The sequence below is a fragment of the Podarcis liolepis genome, assembly GCF_965112155.1.
Source record: "Podarcis liolepis genome assembly, chromosome: 18".
NCBI lineage: Eukaryota > Metazoa > Chordata > Lepidosauria > Squamata > Lacertidae > Podarcis > Podarcis liolepis.
Genome location: NC_139572.1, coordinates 250362 through 268689, shown reverse-complemented (window position 1 = coordinate 268689; position 18328 = coordinate 250362). Strand labels below are relative to the sequence as shown.

The 18328-nt window shown below is 50.7% G+C and overlaps 1 protein-coding gene across 14 annotated transcripts in view; it reads right to left on the bottom strand.

The window, feature by feature from the left end:
- Positions 1-18328, bottom strand: part of MYO9B (myosin IXB) — a 50313-nt gene that overhangs the window by 7505 nt on the left and 24480 nt on the right. For 6 of the 14 annotated variants that reach the window (XM_083483575.1, XM_083483571.1, XM_083483576.1 and 3 more), the window contains exons 14-26: positions 17475-17550; positions 15535-15624; positions 8280-8319; positions 7457-7579; positions 6458-6538; positions 5788-5898; positions 5325-5447; positions 3980-4129; positions 3202-3368; positions 2095-3000; positions 1424-1481; positions 854-984; positions 112-266 (exon numbers count right to left, since the gene is read on the bottom strand). In XM_083483575.1, the coding sequence (XP_083339701.1) occupies positions 112-266; positions 854-984; positions 1424-1481; positions 2095-3000; positions 3202-3368; positions 3980-4129; positions 5325-5447; positions 5788-5898; positions 6458-6538; positions 7457-7579; positions 8280-8319; positions 15535-15624; positions 17475-17550 (2211 nt within the window). Of the gene's footprint in view, positions 1-111; positions 267-853; positions 985-1423; positions 1482-2094; positions 3001-3201; positions 3369-3979; positions 4130-5324; positions 5448-5787; positions 5899-6457; positions 6539-7456; positions 7580-8279; positions 8320-14288; positions 14403-15534; positions 15625-17474; positions 17551-18328 lie in introns of all 14 variants that reach the window. The other 8 variants (XM_083483567.1, XM_083483565.1, XM_083483568.1 and 5 more) reach the window with 3 other exon arrangements.

Genomic DNA, 18328 nt, shown 5'->3' with positions numbered 1-18328 from the left:
CAAGATGCTTGCGAGACCTGGAGGTCAGCCACCCAGGAAAGGCTCCCTTCTTCCCTTCTGCCTGCCTCTCTCTCTCTCCTGACCACACACCCGGCTCCTCATAAACCTCACCTTCTGCCGCCCTCTGCGCTGGCCCCTCCATGGGAAGCACGCAGGCCAGGAGCTGGAAACTCTCGCCCTCGTCCGACACATTGGGACTCTCCTTGAGGTTCTTCCTCTCTGGCTTCGGCCCAAAGAATTTCCACAGGGGGCTCTTGAAGGCAGACCTGATGGGGGAAAGGAGGCTTTGAGGAGGAGGGTGGCGGCAGGATGAAAGGGCCTGCCAGCCAGAAGGAGCTGCCGCTGCTTGGGATTTTATTTCCAGCATCACACAGCAACCCCCCTTTCCCTCCAAGCTGCTCAAAGCAGCTGGCAGATGGGCGGGGTATAAATAATAAAAAATAATCACCACCATCATCATACACCTGGCTTTCAATCCGGGTGGCTAAACTAGGTGGGGCTAATAGGAACCGGCTGGGGGGGACCTAAGGGGGAAGAACACTTCCCCCCACCCCACAATGACTCTCAGGATCAGGGGCGACTCTGTCCCACAAGGCCCAAACTTGGGGACGCATGGCTGGGCCTGTAGAAAACAAGGCCTGGGACCCTAAGAGGTGAAGGAGGAGGGGCTTTGCCAACCATGAATTTTGCACCAGAGCAGCTCCCTTTGTAGAACAACCGCTAAGTTGTTAGAGTGGGTCTGGGATACTAGGACAGCACGGGGTGGGGGTGGGGGGGCCTCTCCAGGGCCAATGTCTACACTGAAAGAGCCCTTTGGGTTTTCTGCCTGGACAAGCAGAGCCTGAGCACATACCTGCCGTCCACCTGCTGGCCGGCGGTGGCTGTGGGGCTGGCTGCGTCCAGGACGGAAGGAGGAAGCAACTCCTGGGCCTGCCTGGGTGGTGAGAGAGGCTTCTTGTCGCTCCGGTCACCTTCCAGCAGGTTCTGAGGTTGTTGTGCGAGATGGAAAGAAGCAAACTGCTCGTGAGAAAGGAAGAAGACTCCAACAGCAGCTGGACCCAACCCAAAGGGGCCCGGCATCGAGTCCTTACAGGGGCTGACCAGATGGAAACACACAAGCAGGGCTGGAGCCCCACAGCAGCCATTCTCCTTGCTTGTGATTCCTAGCAAGCTGGTTTGATGCAGGAATAACACACTGGGGCTGTACTGACCCAATCCCACTCAGGCTAGAACCCCTGAAATTAACATGCACAAGCAACTTCCACCTGTTAGTTCCAGCGAGTCTTCTCTGCGTAGAACTCGGCCGGATGCAACTCGTAGGACCCTCTGCCACTCTTTGCTCAAACTGTGGTGGTGGGAAGAATTCTGTAACTGCCCCCCCACCAAACAAACCAGGTCCAATCTGCCTGAGTACTGCCCTTACCTGGGTGGGGGCAGAGAGCCTGGGAATGTCGTCCAAGGAAGACGCCGCCTCCTTTTTCCTGCAAAGAGGGAGAAAGAGGCGTTTCAAATGGAGCCACCCATTCCAGGGATCGGGGGGCTCCTTTGGGAAGCCTGCTGCTGGGGGGCTGCAGGTGTTTCTCGGCTTTGGAAAGAGGCCAAGAACAGGCACGATTTCAATCTGCGCGGACAAACCGTTAGCACAAAGCTAGCCCTCTTTGGCCACTGTCGTTTGGCTTTGATATCGCATTGTCTGCCTATAAAATAAGACAGCACTGGGTTGCTGCATTTTTAGGGGTTGGGGGGGGAAAGCGGCTTCCCTCCGGTCCTTTCAACACCCCTCCAAATACGGAGGCCGCAGCCACAAGATTGACAGGCAGGAAAGAAATCAAGCAAGTCTAGGGACAGGCACACAACCCTGCGTTATAGCTCTTTCTCTGATCCTTCTCAGTATCTCATCCAGCCGGGAAACTGCTCTCCTCTGGCTTATGTGACTCTACAAAAGCTCTCCTGGCCAGAGGCTCATATGTCTCTATGGCCGTAGTTATAGCATGCGCTTCAAGCGCTGTGATGCTGCTTCCTGGCTTCCCCTAAAGAGTCCTGGGGGATTCAGTGCTCCTTCCACCCCTGGAAGCCGGGTGCAGCAGGGCTCACCTGAGCTGTGGGGAGGGAGACCGGGCCAGCTGCCCCCTCTCGTCCAAGGACTGGCTCAGCCCGTCGCTCTGCCCGCCTCCGGCCAGCCGCCTCTTCCCCTTCCACCTCTCCCGCTTGTCCCGCAGCTTCCCGGGGTCATCCTGGTACCGCTGGATGTGGAAGGAAGGGGGGCTGTCCAGCTCCTTCTGAGACGCCCGCCGGCCTTTGTCGGCCGGGCTCCGGAAGCTCCAGCTGCTGGCCAGGCCGCCAGGGTGGACGAGGGCCAGATCCGTGGGCCTCTCGGGGTACGTGAAGCTCTGGCTGACGCGGATTTTGGGGCTGTCCTGCCTCCCCAGTCCATTGGAGTCCTCTTTTGCCCCAGCTCTGTCCTCTTGCTTCAGTGCAGGGGCCGGAATGCCACCGTCCACAGGAAGCCGGTCCTCCTTGCTGCCTGGAGCTCTCTGTCCCGGCACGCTGCCAGGATGCGCTTGAGGGGAGACCCCCGCCTCCTGCTCCCCTTCTGCTCTGGACCGCTCAGGCGCGTGGCCCCCTTCCCCCCTGGATGGGCCGCCTTCCCGACTGCTGCGGGGGTCGTCCACCGAGAAGGCAACATGCTTGCTCTGCAGCTCGTTGTGCTCCAGGCCCCTCTGCCGGCGGAACGCCCGCTTCTCCCGGCTGCTGGCCAGACCTTTTTGGGAGAGCGGAGGGGACTGGTCCCTGCTGTCGCCGCTGCTCCCGGCTCCTTCCTCGTCCTCTGCCTTGCCTGTCTGGTCCAGGGACGCCTCCGTGGGCTCTGCCAGAGCCTGGCTTGAGACGTGCTCCTCTGGCTGGTGTAGCCCGTTCACCTGCTGCTGCCGCTGCTGCTCCGCAAGAGCCTGCGCAACCGCTTCTTCCTCTCGCTTTTTGTCGGCGATCATTTGATGGAATCTAGATTGCAAGGTGTGTGTGGGGAATCAACAGTTGGTTTAATGGGGTACGGTAAGAGTAAATGAAGGGAGACACCAAGCGCAAAGGCTGAACAAAGGCGGCCCTGCGGACTTCTTGTCTGATCAGGCAGGGTTCTCCTCCCGCACCCCCGTTTTCCCTCCCGGGGCTCAAAATGCGCAGAGCGTGCCTTGCCCCCCTCACCTCTTGCGCTGCAGGTGTCCTCGGACCAGAGCCTGAACAAGGCAAATCCTCGCCTTCTGCCGGCCGTAAGACTTCCGCTCCCGGTACCCGCGCCACGCCGACTGGATGTAGAGGGCCGCGTTCTCCCTCTCCAGCGCCCTCCGGACGCGGTAGGAGCGCCAGCAAGCCTGGGGGGCCCAGGAAGGACAGGTGAGAAGCTGTGCGTCTTCGCTTCCCACATTGTATTGTGTTGTTTTCTGCACTGCAAATGCTGCTGTTTTTACTGGCTACAGTTTAGAAGTTATTTATTGTAATTGTTAAGAGTGAATCTATTATTTGCTGATATTTAATTTTACTGTGCACTATTATATTCTAATGGACTACTGAATATTACTTTATTTAATATAAGTTGTTTAAAATAATAATCAGATCCTATATAAAAAGTCACAATAAATTTTAAAAAAACTTATACCAAATAAAGCAGTATGCAGTAAGGCATTAGAATCCAAGAGTAAACACTCAAATTAAACATCAGCAAGTACTGTAATGAAATGAAACGGCTGGGGTCTAAATAACAAAATTATTGAAAATATTATTATTATTAGCACGTAGGGGCAGATGGCCCACCTGGCTTCTGGTCCATTTCAGGTGGTGTGGACTGAGTCTCTCCCACCTGCAAATTAATCTGCTGCCTGTCGGTGCAGGAAATCCCTAGGAGGACAGGAGGACGGGCCGGACTCTGCGCAAGGGAGCGTCTTGTGTTTCTGTGAGGTGGGGAGAGGATGGACGACCCTCCTACCTGCAAGGTGACGGCCGCCTGCTGAGCCCGCAAGAAGCGCCTCCTCTCCAGCACCATCCGCAGCCAGCTCTGGAGGACGATGATCTTGCGGATGACTTCCTTGTGGAGGGTGTCCTGCAATGCCTGCCGCACGGCCTCCTTCATGAACACCTGCCGAGGGAGGGAGGCGCCAGCCGGGGTCACTTGGGGAAAGGGACCAAGACTGGCCCCTTGCGCTGCTCGGGAGCGACCGCGGTGGCTCTGAAGCCACGCTTTCCACGCAATGCCCGTTAATTTATTTTGTAAAACTTATATACACAGCTCGACTGTAAAAACAAACAAAAACCTCAAAGCGGTTTACAAAAAAAGGTAAAGCAATAAAGTTAACAACAGCTAAAGGACTTTTGAAAAGTTAAGAACAGACTAAAAGCTGGTTAAAACACAGCAGCTTTCTAAACATCAAGGTAGGCTTGTCTGAACAAAACTGCACTTAGTAGGTGCCTGATACCAATAGGCAAAGAGCTCCAAAATGAAGGTGAATGCTGTAGGTTTGCTATGCTTTTATACTTTTTAAAAGTTTAGTGCTGTGTTTTGGTTTAAATGATGTTGTTTCGTGTTGTATACCACTTGTATACATATATATCCAGGGCTTTTCTCTAGTAAAAGAGGTGGTGGGCGATGCTGAGCAGCCAAAGTTGATGAGCCTAAAGAGCTGTCAGAACACACCTGAAAGGTGCCAGAAATCCAGTGGGTTCCAGCTGGAAAAAGCACTGTGTATATCTAAGATTAATATAGGTGCATGTAAGAATGGCTGATAAAGATGATGGACCAAGCCAAAATGGCGAAAGTGACCGGTAAAATCAGAGATCAAGAGGACAATAAATTTAATAAAGAATGGGGAAATTTTATAAGCTGCTTGAAAGAGCACTGTAAGCAATTAAAAACATTGGCAGGATTGTAAAAAAACAACACTTGCCATGAAGTGAGAATCATGGTTACCACTGAGTTTTAAGAAAATTTAGAGAATAAGATACGATGCAGTTTGAAAAGAATATTTAGAGAAACCATGGAGGGAAGTCTTGGGATTTTGAGAATCCTATTTGTAAAATGTTTATGATCTAAGTATGATGACCATTGCTAAAAATGAAAACGAATGAAAAAATTAAAAGAAAGACTATAGGTGCATGTGTGTGATTCATACAAGTTTTTAAAATAAATCAATGTACCCCCAGGAAGAGGGCTTTCTGCGCTCAAAACCCCCCTGGCGGCTTGATCTCCACACACAAGGATTCTTAAGAAGGCTTTGCGGCTCCTGGAGGGAGACGGGGTCGGCTCAGAAGCAACAAGAAGCCCCACAAGGACAGACCTTGGTCTTCCCGATCTGGTAGCTGCCGGCGCCCAGCTGCAGCTTCGTCAACAAGGCCGCAATCTCCTCCTTACAGGCTTTGGCACTCTTGGGCAGCAGGACTTGGAACTGGTCGACAAAATCCTGGGGAGGCAGCGACAAGAAGCAAACAACTTAGCAAACATCTCCGGTTTCTGAAAGGTGGCAGGTGTAATTGTCTCTGTGCCCAAGACCCTGGAAAGATGCTGCCGGCCAGAGCGTATAAAAGTAGGGCTGCATAAACTAATTAAAGTAGGGTGGCCATATTTCAAAAAGTGAAATCTTTCAGTGCCCCAATGAATTGCAGAGGAGGGCACACTTTTGCCCCAGACCAAGCCAGGAATAAACCCAGCCAGGATCTCTGATGGATGCTGAAGCAAGGGGGGTCTTCTTCCCTGGCATGAGGGCAAGGGAGAGAGCTGCCTGCTCCACTGCTCAGTGGTACCTGGAAGGTGAACTTGGCACTGTAGCCGGACTGGCGGATTCTCACGGTTTCCAGCATCCCTGTGTACCTGAGCTGCTGGAGGACGAGGCGCTCGTCGAAAAGGAGCTCCCTCTGGAACAGAAAGCAGGAGAGGGTCAAGCAGAGATCTGCCTGCGCTGGCCTCCCCTCCCCGGGGAGAAGCCCCGTCCACCCCAAGGGATGTGGTTTGCTGAGGTCACCAGCACTCTCTGGATCCTGCACACTGGCAGAGCTCAAGTCTGTGCCTGGCAAATGGAAGGAGCAGGATTCGACCCCTCAGAGCTGCAACTAATCAGCCCGTTGTGCTAATTCAAGATTAGCCCATGTGGTGCCCCAAGAATGAGGCGGGACTACAGCTCCCATCATCCATGACTGCTGGAAACTGAAGCCCAAAAGCACAGATGGTCCTCATCCCCGATCTGAGAAGAGGCGCTCCCTGCTCTTACGTAGAGAGGCATTCCTCCGTCTCTTGCGCACCCCAGGGAACGCTACTTCTGAGGTTAGCAGTGGAGAACGTCTGTGGCCTTTCAGACGCTGCTGGGCTCCAGACTCCCGTCACTCTCATCCCCGCCCCTGCTGGGAGCCCAGCGGCATCGACGTCGGCTGCTCCTGCGCCAGCATAAGGCAACAGCCTCCTGGGGGAAGGCCCTACCTTTTCCGAGTTGGAGCGGATGCAGCGGATGAAGAAGGGCTCGGCTTTCCCCAGGGTCTCCAGGAGCTTGTTGAGAGAGGTCTGCAAGGAGTCACAGGTGCGAGAGAGGAGTCAAGCGCTGCCCCTTGAGAGAGCTGGTCTGGCAGTGGGGGGTGGGGGGGAGGCCAACCTAACCGCTTTGGGTGGGCTGCAGGCATACGAGTGGTTAGAATGTCGGACCAGAGCCTGGGAGACAAGGGTTCGAATCCTCCCACTGGGCCATGAAGCATTCACTGGGTGTGACCTCAAGGCCTTGCCTCTCAAGCCTAACCCACCGCGCAGGGTTGTCGTGAAGATTAAACAAACAGGGCGGGAGAATCGTGTACATCCCTTCAAGCTCCTTGCAGAAAAAGGTGGAATACAACCAAATAACTAATAAATAAGAGAATAAATCAAGGTTTCTCAAATTTGGGTCTCCCCAGCTGCTGCTGGACTACAACCCCCATCATCCCTAGCTAGCAGGACCAGTGGTCAGGGTTTAAGTGGTGGGGAAGTTGTGTGTCTCTCAATTTGATCGTTTTACATGGTTTTGTGGTATTTAACACAGTGATTCTTATTGATCACAGTTTGGTATTTACTGTAATTGTCAAGAATGAATTTCTGTGTAATTATTCTTTGCTGACGCTTTGAGAGTTAATTCTATTATGTGCTGTTATAGATTATTGAATATTACTTTAAAGTTATGTTTTATCATGACTTTTTGCATTGGATCAGATTATTATAAGGTGCGTGTTCTTTGCTGCATATTTTTGTTGCCGCGAACCGCCTTGCGTTGAGTAATGCAGAAAGGCGGTATACAAATTAAAAGTGAAATGAAGGGATGGTGGGAGTCGTAGAACAACAGTTTGAGAAACCCTGGAATAAATCACAGTGGCCAGCTGGAATCTCACGGATCTTTGTGTCTCGGTTAGTGGAAGCTCCCTGCCGTGTTTCCCTCGCAGGTGAGGGGCCGCTGCTCACCTGGAACTGAGCGCTGATGCTGGGCGGCTTCTTCTTCTTATGCAGGTGCAGGAGGGACTTGGTGGTCCGGTCGTGCAACGTCATGCTCACAATGAGCTTCAGGGACTTGGAGTCCAGCAGGTTCTGCAGCCAAAGGGGACACAGCTAGAGAGCCCCACCCTCCACGGAGCGAGCCCCAATCCCTCGGCAACGGCAGGGTGCGGCTGGCACTGAGCGCGAGGGGTTCAGCTTGCACTTCCACTGACATCGTACAGCCAAGCACCGCTGTGCTCTGGCAATGGGCCTAAGCACCCCTGATTCCCCACCTCCTCATGAGGACTGGAAACTTGGCATTTGGTTCCAAGCTAAGACTGAGCTGCCTCAAGTGCCTGATCTCTGACCAGAAGGCCTTGGAGTTAGTGCCATGTAGCAGATGGAGTGTCAGACTAGGACCTAAAATCCACTCTTAATGGCCACACCACGCCAGCTCTCTCATCTGCTTCGGAATATTGCTGCTTATTTGTTTTTAAATGGCGTTCTTTGGAAGGGAGGGTGAGATGTAACTTTCATACGTATCACAGAATCATAGCATTAGAAGGGGCCCCTCAAACCCACAACCCTGAAACGGAGAGTCTCAAGCTCTCTCTATATTGCCTAGCAAGTTGACTCTGGTGCTGCGTCAAATTCACACACCTTTTGCAGGGCGCGACAACGTGAAACTGACACCATTTATTTATTCTATGCTGTCTTTCATCATTATGCCCCCCAACCACCCCTGAAACGGTTTCTCTTCTAAAGGAAAACGCAGCCCAACAAATCTCTGGACGTTCTCCACCCAGCTCACCTTTGGGATGGCCTGTTTCTGCTTCGGGCCTCTGCTCTTCCTGTTGAAATAGACACAGATATATCTGTATTTTCAAAAGTTACTGGCGCGATGAGTGCTAAGCAGCAGCCCTGGTTTTGTTAGTTCAGCGTGTCAGGGAAGAATTAGAGGTTTTCAGTTTATCAGAGGGAGAAAGCATTCCCCAAGGGGGGGAGGAGAGCAGTGAATCTAATAGAAGGGAGCAAGAGGAACAACAGGGAGGGACCGGTTGTTCCCAGGAAAGGCAAGGGTTCAGTTCTAGCTCAGATTCGGAGGAGGGGAGATCCAGGCCAGCTCTAGCCAGGAGGGTAGGAAAAGAGCGGGAAAGCGAAGGGAAAGGCGCCTTCGCCATTTTGAGAGTGGCTGGTCATGGAGAAGCAGAGCTCAGAAGGTATCTGAAAGAAGTGACTCTGAGGAATAATAGTTAAGAACTGTTTATAAGAATGTTTGTTAATACGCAATAAAAAGTTTTATCAAAGAACAAGAAGCGTTTGTGTGGTGATCTGAAGAGGACAACGACCAGTCCTGACAGAATACCTTCTGCTCTGCGCCTCTTCACTATAAGTAAAGAAGGAGAAACCAAAATGGATGGAGCTGTGGCGCCAGTTGGGCAAGGAGAAACCCCCGCGCTCCAGCTAACATTACAGGACTTATGGCAACAGAACTTACAGTTGAAAAGTCAAGTCGACGTACTATCGGCAGCACTGGGAGAACATAGAACCATGCTGCAATCGACGTGTGGAGATAGAGTGAGTCAAACATTTACTGTACGTCCACGTAGCTTCAAGGGAGAAAGCTCTGAATACATGGCTTTCAAGACAGAAATTTCTTACATAATTGAGATAAAGGATAAAGAATTTCAATCTGAGCAAGAGAAGGTTGCTTATGTGATTAATTTCTTGGAAGGGAGGGCTAAGGACTGTGTTATACCCCTCATATCTCGGAGGGATGTCGCCCTAGGAAATCTACAAATTTTTCTGCAGTATCTAGACACAATTTTCTTAGACCCTGCGCATGAAACAACCACAGCTAGGCAGCTGTTGAGAATGAGACAAGGAAAAGACACTGTGGGAGTTTATTGGTCCAACTTTAGTTTGCTGGTGCAGAAATTAAAATGGGATCTGAATTCCCCAACAGTTGCAGCCCTTTTTAGGGAAGGACTGAATAATGAGATTTTAGACCAATTGGCCCAAATGCCAGAACCTAGTTCCTTGGACTCTCTGGTCCGAACGTGCCTGCAATTGAGCCTACGCGTGGAACGGAGGGCTAGTGAAAAGAAGGAACAATGGAGACCACGGTGGCGGGAAAATAATATCGAAAGTACAGAGAGCAGAGCGGGCAACGTGACAGGACGAGAGCGGCCAGAGCCCATGGAATTAGGAGCAGCCAGACCCCTCCCAGTTACTACCTCTTCCATGGTAAGAGGAAATGCAGGGAAAGGAAGAGATGCAAGGCGTTGCTTTGTCTGTGGAAAACCAGGGCATCTAGCACGACAATGTCACAATCATAAAGGATGGGAGTCTCTATCTGGAGCAGACATGAGACACGACAATTGCCCAGAGGAACTGCATCAGGGAAACGAATGTCCCCGGCTGGAAATGGGAGCTTGCAGCCGGGTGGAGAAGCAATAGAAGGCTCTCACGCGGAACCACCTATCCCAGGGCTAACGGTGAAGGTGCAACTACAACTACCCAATGGACACAGCGTCCAGGTAGAGGCGTTGTTAGACTCAGGAGCGTCAGCAGATTTCATAGACCAGAAATTGGTACAGGAACACAAAATCGCTTTGTTACCTTTGAGTTCCCCACTGCGAGTGAAAACAATCGACGGCAGACCGCTACTTTCAGGAGAAGTGACTTATGAGACTCCACCAATGAGAATGGATATGGGTCATCACTCAGAGACCAGGGCATTTCATGTGACCAAACTAGCTGGGCACCCAATGGTGCTGGGCATGAGTTGGCTCAATCGTCATAATCCGGTAATTGCCTGGCATCAAAGATCTTTGGTTTTTGGTTCGATATATTGTATGACACATTGTTTGGGGCAAAAGGGAAAAAATCTCGGTGGAAGTAATGGGAACAGAGGTAGAAGGGAAGTTGATGGGGAATGAAAGTGAGATTCCATCACAATATACGGCTTATCAGGATGTTTTTTGTGAAAAAGAAGCAGATAAACTTCCACCACATAGGCCCTATGATTGCAAGATAGATCTAGTCCCTGGGGCACAGTTGCCACCAAGCAAGATATATGCCATGTCGGAAGTAGAATCTGCAGCATTGAGGGAGTTCCTGCAAAAGAATTTGCAGAGAGGTTTTATTAGAGAGTCTACGGCCTCTGGGGGTGCTCCTGTCTTTTTTGTCAAAAAGAAAGGTGAGGAAGGGGCACCAAGATTAGTATGTGACTTCAGAATCCTTAACAGTCAAATGAAGCCTCGTGTGTGCCCACTGCCACGTATAGATGACCTCTTAGAGAGAGTAAGGTCAGCCAAAGTCTTTACCAAGCTTGATCTACGAGGAGCATATAATCTGATAAGGGTCAGAGAAGGGGATGAGTGGAAAACCAGTTTTTGTACTAAGTATGGTGCATTTGAATTCTTGGTAATGCCTTTTGGCTTGCAAAATGGCTCAGGGGTATTTCAAACCTTCATCAATCACGTCTTAGCAGGTATACTGGATCAGTTCTGTGTCTCTTATTTAGATGACCTCTTAATATATAGTGAAAGTATGGAGGAACACGTAAAACATGTCACACAGGTGTTAGAGAGATTGAGGACCAACAGGTTATATGTGAAGTTAGAGAAGTGTAAATTCCACACACAAAAGGTGGAGTTCCTGGGATATTGCATTTCCCACAAAGGGGTGCACATGGACCCCAGTAAAGTTCAGGCAGTGGTGGAATGGGAGGCACCTAAAACTAAGAAAGATCTACAGAGGTTTTTAGGATTTGCTAATTTCTATCGTAAATTCATAGGTAATTACTCCAAAATCACAGCGCCACTAACTGATTGTCTAAGAGGCAAGGGGCCATTCAGATGGACTGAGGAAGCACAGAAGGCCTTTGATAAATTAAAGGTGGTGTTTGCTTCAGAAAAATAACTTATGCACCTAGATCCAAGTAAACGTATGACGGTAGAAACTGATGCCTCTGATAGGGCTATTGGGGCCATTCTGCTGCAACAGGACAAGGAAGGGGACTGGAGACCCTGTGCATTCTACTCTAGAAAATTAAATCAATCAGAACAAAACTACACCATATTTGATAAGGAACTTTTAGCTGTGCACGCTGCCTTTAAAGTGTGGAGGCATTTTTTGGAAGGGGCATCACATCAGGTGGTGGTACAAACAGATCATAAGAATTTAGAGTATTGGAGAACTGCTAGACAGCTAAACCAAAGGCAAATTAGGTGGGCAGAGTTTTTTGCTGGGTTTAATTTTAGGATTGAGTACATACCTGGGCATCAAAACATTCGTGCAGACGCGCTATCGCGCAAACCTGAGTATATGGAAGGGGAAGCACCTCCCAAGTTGCGAGAAATGCTGAGATCGGATCAGTGGGGGTGTGCAGCCGTAGTAGTGGACGGCAGGGAATTCCAGCAATTGACAGTAACAGATGAGTTTGCACAAAAGAAAATGGAGGAACTGAGAAAAGGTAAAGGGGAAGAGGAAGGTTTCAAAGAAAAAGATGGATTGTTGTACAGGAGAGGGGTGCTGTATGTACCTGCAGGTGAATTAAGAGGTAAAGTGTTGAGGCAACATCATGATAACCCGACTGCAGGACATTTTGGTAGAGAAAAGACCCTGTATCAGATCACACGGCAGTTCTGGTGGCCAAAGTTGAGGGAGGAAGTAACACAATATGTAAGAGGTTGTGAAGTATGTCAACGAGCAAAGGCACCCAGAGCAGCTCCCGCAGGGTTGTTGCAACCTATGCCCACGCCGGGAAGGCCTTGGGATGTGGTGTCTATGGATTTTATAACAGATCTACCGTCATCGCACAGGCAAACAGTGATCTTTGTAGTGGTTGACATGCTAACCAAGATGGCACATTTCATACCATGTACCAAAATTCCGACCGCACAGGAAACTGCAAAGATGTTTTTAGATAATATTTTTAGGTTGCATGGTATGCCATCACAAATCATTTCAGATAGAGGGGCCCAATTTACATCACAATTTTGGAAGAGGTTAATGCAGTTACTAGATGTGGAGCTAAGCCTCACGTCAGCGAGACACCCGCAAACCAATGGGGAAGCTGAAAGAACGAATGCAACACTACAACAATATCTGAGGTGTTATGCTGGTTATCAGCAGAGCGGGTGGTTAGAGAAGTTGAGTCTAGCAGAGTTTGCGTATAATAATGCAATGCATGTGTCTACGGGCAGAGCCCCATTTGTGGCAAACTATGGCTTGCACCCAAGGGCATTCCCAGGTCAAGAGGAGCAGTTAGCAGTACCAGCAGCAGAACAAATGATAGAGGAGTTGAGGTGCATGCATGAGATATTGAAAGAGGATTTGGAAGAAGCTAAAGAGGCTTACAAAAAAGCTGCAGATAGGCACCGGCGAGTTGGGGAAGAAATCCAAGTAGGGAGCTGGGTATGGCTGTCTACCAAGGGACTACCAATACGAGGGAAGTGTAAAAAGCTAGAACCAAGGAGATTGGGACCTTTCCAAGTAAAGGCTCAAATTAACCCAGTCGCTTTCAAGCTTCATTTGCCTGAAAATATGAGAATACACCCTGTATTTCATAGATCTTTATTGTCAGTGTTTGTACCAGCACATAAGTATCAAATCTCAAGGGAACCACCTCCTTTCCCCACCATGATGGGGGAAGAAGAGACCGAAGTGGAAGAGATATTAGACTCGAGAATAAGTAGGAGGAAATTACAGTATTTGGTTGCATGGAAAGGGTTAGATGAGTCTGAGAACTCATGGGAACCAGCAGAAAAAATTAACGTTACGGAATTGCAGCGAGAATTTCATAGAAAATATCCCCACAAGCCAAAACCCCAGAACTGGCATCTTCAAGAAATTTTTGAAGAGACAGATAGCGAGGAAGAGGAGTTCATAGGGTTCGGTCCTCCAGAAACAGAGGAGAGCGAGGAGGAGGAAGGGGGGCTTAGGGGAGGGGGTGATGTCAGGGAAGAATTAGAGGTTTTCAGTTTATCAGAGGGAGAAAGCATTCCCCAAGGGGGGGAGGAGAGCAGTGAATCTAATAGAAGGGAGCAAGAGGAACAACAGGGAGGGACTGGTTGTTCACAGGAAAGGCAAGGGTTCAGTTCTAGCTCAGATTGGGAGGAGGGGAGATCCAGGCCAGCTCTAGCCAGGAGGGTAGGAAAAGAGCGGGAAAGCGAAGGGAAAGGCGCCTTCGCCATTTTGAGAGTGGCTGGTCATGGAGAAGCAGAGCTCAGAAGGTATCTGAAAGAAGGGACTCTGAGGAATAATAGTTAAGAACTGTTTATAAGAATGTTTTGTTAATACGCAATAAAAGGTTTTATAAAAGAACAAGAAGCGTTTGTGTGGTGATCTGAAGAGGACAACGACCAGTCCTGACACAGCGAAGCCATGCCTAGCGAATTAGATGAAGCAAAGCAGGCTCCGTGAGCCAGATAATGAGCGGGCGACTCTAAGTGGGGGGGTGGGGAGGGGCCTGATCCAAAGGGTGGCATGGAAAGCCACTGATCCCGCCTTGCCAACTCCTGCAATCTGGCAAGGCGCTTCCTTGCTTTGATTGTAAGCCCCGAGCCTTTGAAAAGTCAGAATTTCACGCCCTCTTTCTGTTACGCTTGAGCTTTTGTTGCGAGCAAGTCAGTAAGAAACCCGAAGGGTGGTCCCTGCAGCTGCTAACTAGCACACAAGGTAAGCTCTTCAGAGGATCTGCAAGCAGCTGCTTAGCTCCACACTTGCCACTCTCCTCCTCCGTGCAACTTTTGCAAAGCACGCAAGTCTTGGTTTTCTCTCCGCCCCCCGCCCCACTCCACCGCAAACTCACAGGAAGTGGCAAGAGGGCCTCTGGAGCCGGCTGAGCGATTGAAGGAGCTTGCGGGGATCTTCGCCCTGCCAGGGCAGGGCCTTGATAGTCCTGACTATTTGCTCATGCAAGTCCCTAAGACACGACACACACCCGACACGAGGAAACACAACACACACACACACAGAGACAGCCGTGAAGAGACAGAACCACCAGGGATTAAACAGAGGAGACCCATCATTGCCCGGCATGCTCAAAGGATGGGTGACAAGAGAGGAGATGGTCCTGGGGTTGACCTGCTGTTAAACGTAGAGGTTTGGGGTGTGTAAATGGGGGTACTGCTGCTGCTTGACTACAATCACAATTTAGTGTCCTTAATATGCATGAATTATCAAGCATTAATTTGACAACATTGCTCCTCCCTCCAAGTTTTTACATAAAACGCCTGTTCAGATTCCTTCCAACACTGTTTGCAGAGATGAATTATCTCAGGGTTTATAGATTGTATATATCTCAGTTGGTTAGAGCCTGGTGCTGATAATGCCAAGGTCACTGGTTCAATAATCCTTGTGGGGGCCAGCTGCATATTCCTGCACTGCAGGGGGCTGCACTAGGTGGCCCTTGGGGGTCCCTTCCGACTCTAAAGGTCTCTGGATCCGCCCCATAGCCCCGGCTCTGCACAAATGCTTCTTGTTCCATGTTTAGCTCCCCAGGTCAGCCAAGGAAGATCTCCTCCAGCCCTCCACTCATGCACCATGCTTGCGGAGAAAGTGCCTCCATACACACACACACACACACACGCACAAAACCCTTACCTTTGCCACCCTCCAGAGAGAGGCACAAACCAGAAAGAGGACAACAGAAATGTGTGAAAAGCCACTCCTGGGCAGATGAACACTTCACAATGCTTCTGGGCTGTGCTGACGGCCTTCGGATTTGGATTATTTGCATATGGCATGTCCCCCACCCCTCAATTTCTCAAAATGTTTTGCAATTTTTGCACCAGTGAGTAAGCTGAGAACAAGGGGCCACGACGGCTGCTGCAGCCAGGACATTCTGAGTGGACAGAAATTAGCCCAATTCGGACCTTTACGCTATGGCAAGGCCGAGGTTAGAGCTGCGGCTCAGGGTGGGTGCCAGCCCCCTCTCCTGCTCTGCCCGCCCTGTGTGCCTGGTTCCCTGCACCTGGCAGGCACGGAAGGTCCGTCTGCCCAGGATAGCGTTCCCCCGGCTGTCGAGCCCGCTCCTCCGCCTCTCCCCCACTTACTTCTTGCTTCCGTACAAAGCAAAGATGTCCTCAAAAGCGTTTATATCAAACTCCTCAGAGCAATCAAAGGAGAAATCAAGCACTGAGCAGCTGCAAAAAGGGAGGGGGACACATGCAGAGAGAGGCTGAATAAACAGAGTAATACAGAAGCGAGCAGAGAGAACGGCGGCGGCGGCAGCGGCAGGAAGGAGATCATCATATCCCTCCCCCCACTCCTCAAAGTCTTCATCCTCCACATCAATTGCCGGCTCAGATGCCCAGAGAGAAAAAGTGGGTGCAAGCAACGGATGCTTTTGGGTGGCAGAGGGCAGACACATACTCCACCCCCCAGGAGGGACACAACATGCTGAAAGGAAAGACACAAGAAATCTGGAAACCAGGAAGAGGCTGCAAATACGCAGCTGCAGGAGAAAGGTGATGCCCTGGTTATTAAGCTAAGCCAGTAGTTCCCATACTTTGGGGGGGCCGCTGCCCTACCAGTTCCATGAGCTCACCCCCAGGGCCCCCTAGCCTACAAAAAGCTTTATTCAGAATTGCAGTTTGCACGACTCACTCAGGAAGTTCCCCTATCTCTCCAGATAAAATTGGGACACTGCCTGGATCAGGGATGGGGGGAAATTGCATCCCTCCCCAACACTACTGGGAGACTGGAATGGTGGTGGGAGTTGGGGAGGCCAGGGACACCTGTAGGGCTGCCACCGCCCGACCTAAAAGGGAAAGGACACATTTCTCTTTCAGAACTAACTTTTAAGTTCAGTTGATGGATCAGTGTGACACTCGGCAGAGTCACCCCCCACTTGGCCACTTCATCATTAACTGTTCTTTCATGGGGCCAGGCGAAGGGAGAAGGATCCTGGCAAACCAAACTCCCCTGCTCCTGCCCCGGACTCCACCGGCCTCCCTGGTGGCTCTCGGGGGCCCTGAAACGGCCCAGGGACACAGCTCTAGGCAAAAGAGAACCAGCAACTTCAAGTAGGGGAGCCCACCAACCCAAGCGTGGAGTCACGACACCCATTACAAAGAAGGGTGGTGGGGTGGGTGCTCTTGCGAGAGGCTGGATCAGAGAAAGGTGCCGAGGGGACCAGTCCACTTTAACCTTCCTTCCCCCCCCATGACCTCCTTAGCTACAGATTTCAGATGGTTAAAGGGGTGGGGGGGTTTCATGGGGTGCCTACCTCTTCCACCATAATCCGAGCACTGGCTGGGGAGACAGGAAGGCAGAGAGAGAGAGAGAAAGAGAGAGAGAGAAAGAGAGAGCGTGTGTATATCCAGGCGGATGCAGAGTACAGGTCACTGATGGCGACAAGGAGGAGGAAGGGTGAGGAACCTCAGGCCAGAGAACAAATGCGCTCCCCCCAAGTGTCTCTGTGTGGCCCTTGGAAGTGGCCACACGCCTTGCGGGCCCTGCGTGCTTCTGCCCCCCCCCCCGCCGCCACTCAGAGGTGTCCCACTGAAAAGGGTTCCTCACCCCGGAAGCAGAGGGCCTGCGCATCCCTTCGGACAGCAGAGAGAGGGGCTTTGCGGAAGCGAAGATGCTATAAAGGGAAAGCCCGAAGAAGCCGGTGGGGGGGAGGCAGGGCCCCAATCCGGACACAGCAGTGAAGGGGAGAAGCTGGCTCCCCCAATGCACGGACCCAGAGTCCTCAGCCCCTCCCACAAAACCAGGGCGCCTCTCTCCCCACTTCACCCCAGCTTCTCCTTTCCGCTAGAGTTTCTTCAAGCTGGCCCCACACCCACCCACCATTCGAGGGATTTCCCCCCCTCAACTTGTTTCAAGCTTGTGTGTTACAAGTCTCGAAAAGGCACCCAAAGGGATATTGGTGAAGGCAACAGGACTACTGGGATGTGATGAGTAGAAGGGCAGGGAGTGACACAATCCAAGGCCTCCCCTTTCTGGTCTAAAAGAAATAAAGAAAATAAGAGTAGTAATCAAAGCCTACCGATAAACTCTCTCGATTGGGGTGTTGGCTTGCTGCAGTTCGCCCAGGGGTACTCTGGGTCCGTGGCGGACCACGCCTGGCAGGGGAGAAAGAAGAGAGAGACTCCGTTGGCACTAAATAGATTGCCAGTGGCAACAAGCGGTCTTTCCTCCGCACTTTTTGAGGTTTTTCTTGGTTTCAGTCGCTCGGAAAGGCTTCCCGACAAAGGCAAGAGCCTCTCGAAGAGGGAGCCTGCCTTCTCCTTGCAGGTGTTTTTGTTTTTAGGTCACCTCTTTCCTGGCCTGCTTCTCCAAACTGACTCCTGTGCGGTTTATTATCGCGTAATCTGTTATTAGTTTACAGAACACTTAATGCCAAAATAAGCTTCACAGCAGTATAAAAACCAGTTAGGAAAACATTAGCATCTGATTTCCCTTTCTCCCCTTGTGTGTTGTGTTGTTTTAGGTTGTAAGCCTACAGGGGCGACCTTGTCTTAATGGATTGTAGGTGAGCCGCCCGGGGAGCCCTCTTGCCTGAAGCGTGGAGTGCAAACGCTCTAAAACAAACATTAAAATATAGACACACGTAATTAAAATGCACGGCAAAACAAACCCACTGAAACAACATAGTAATTAAAACAGGAGACTCAGGTTGAGAGGCTGAGGAACGCCTGAGCAAACAGATACGTCTTCAAAAGCCGTAGGGCATGACAGCAAAAAGCCTGCCTCCCCGTTACCACAATAAAGGAATTAAAAAATACAAAACCAACTTTAAAAACAGGAATGCCAGATTTAAGGTGAAGGGAGCGCTGAGCCAAGGAGGTGTAGAATGGAAAGCGAGAGGGAGGAGGGCGTGAAAATAATAAATATTTAGGG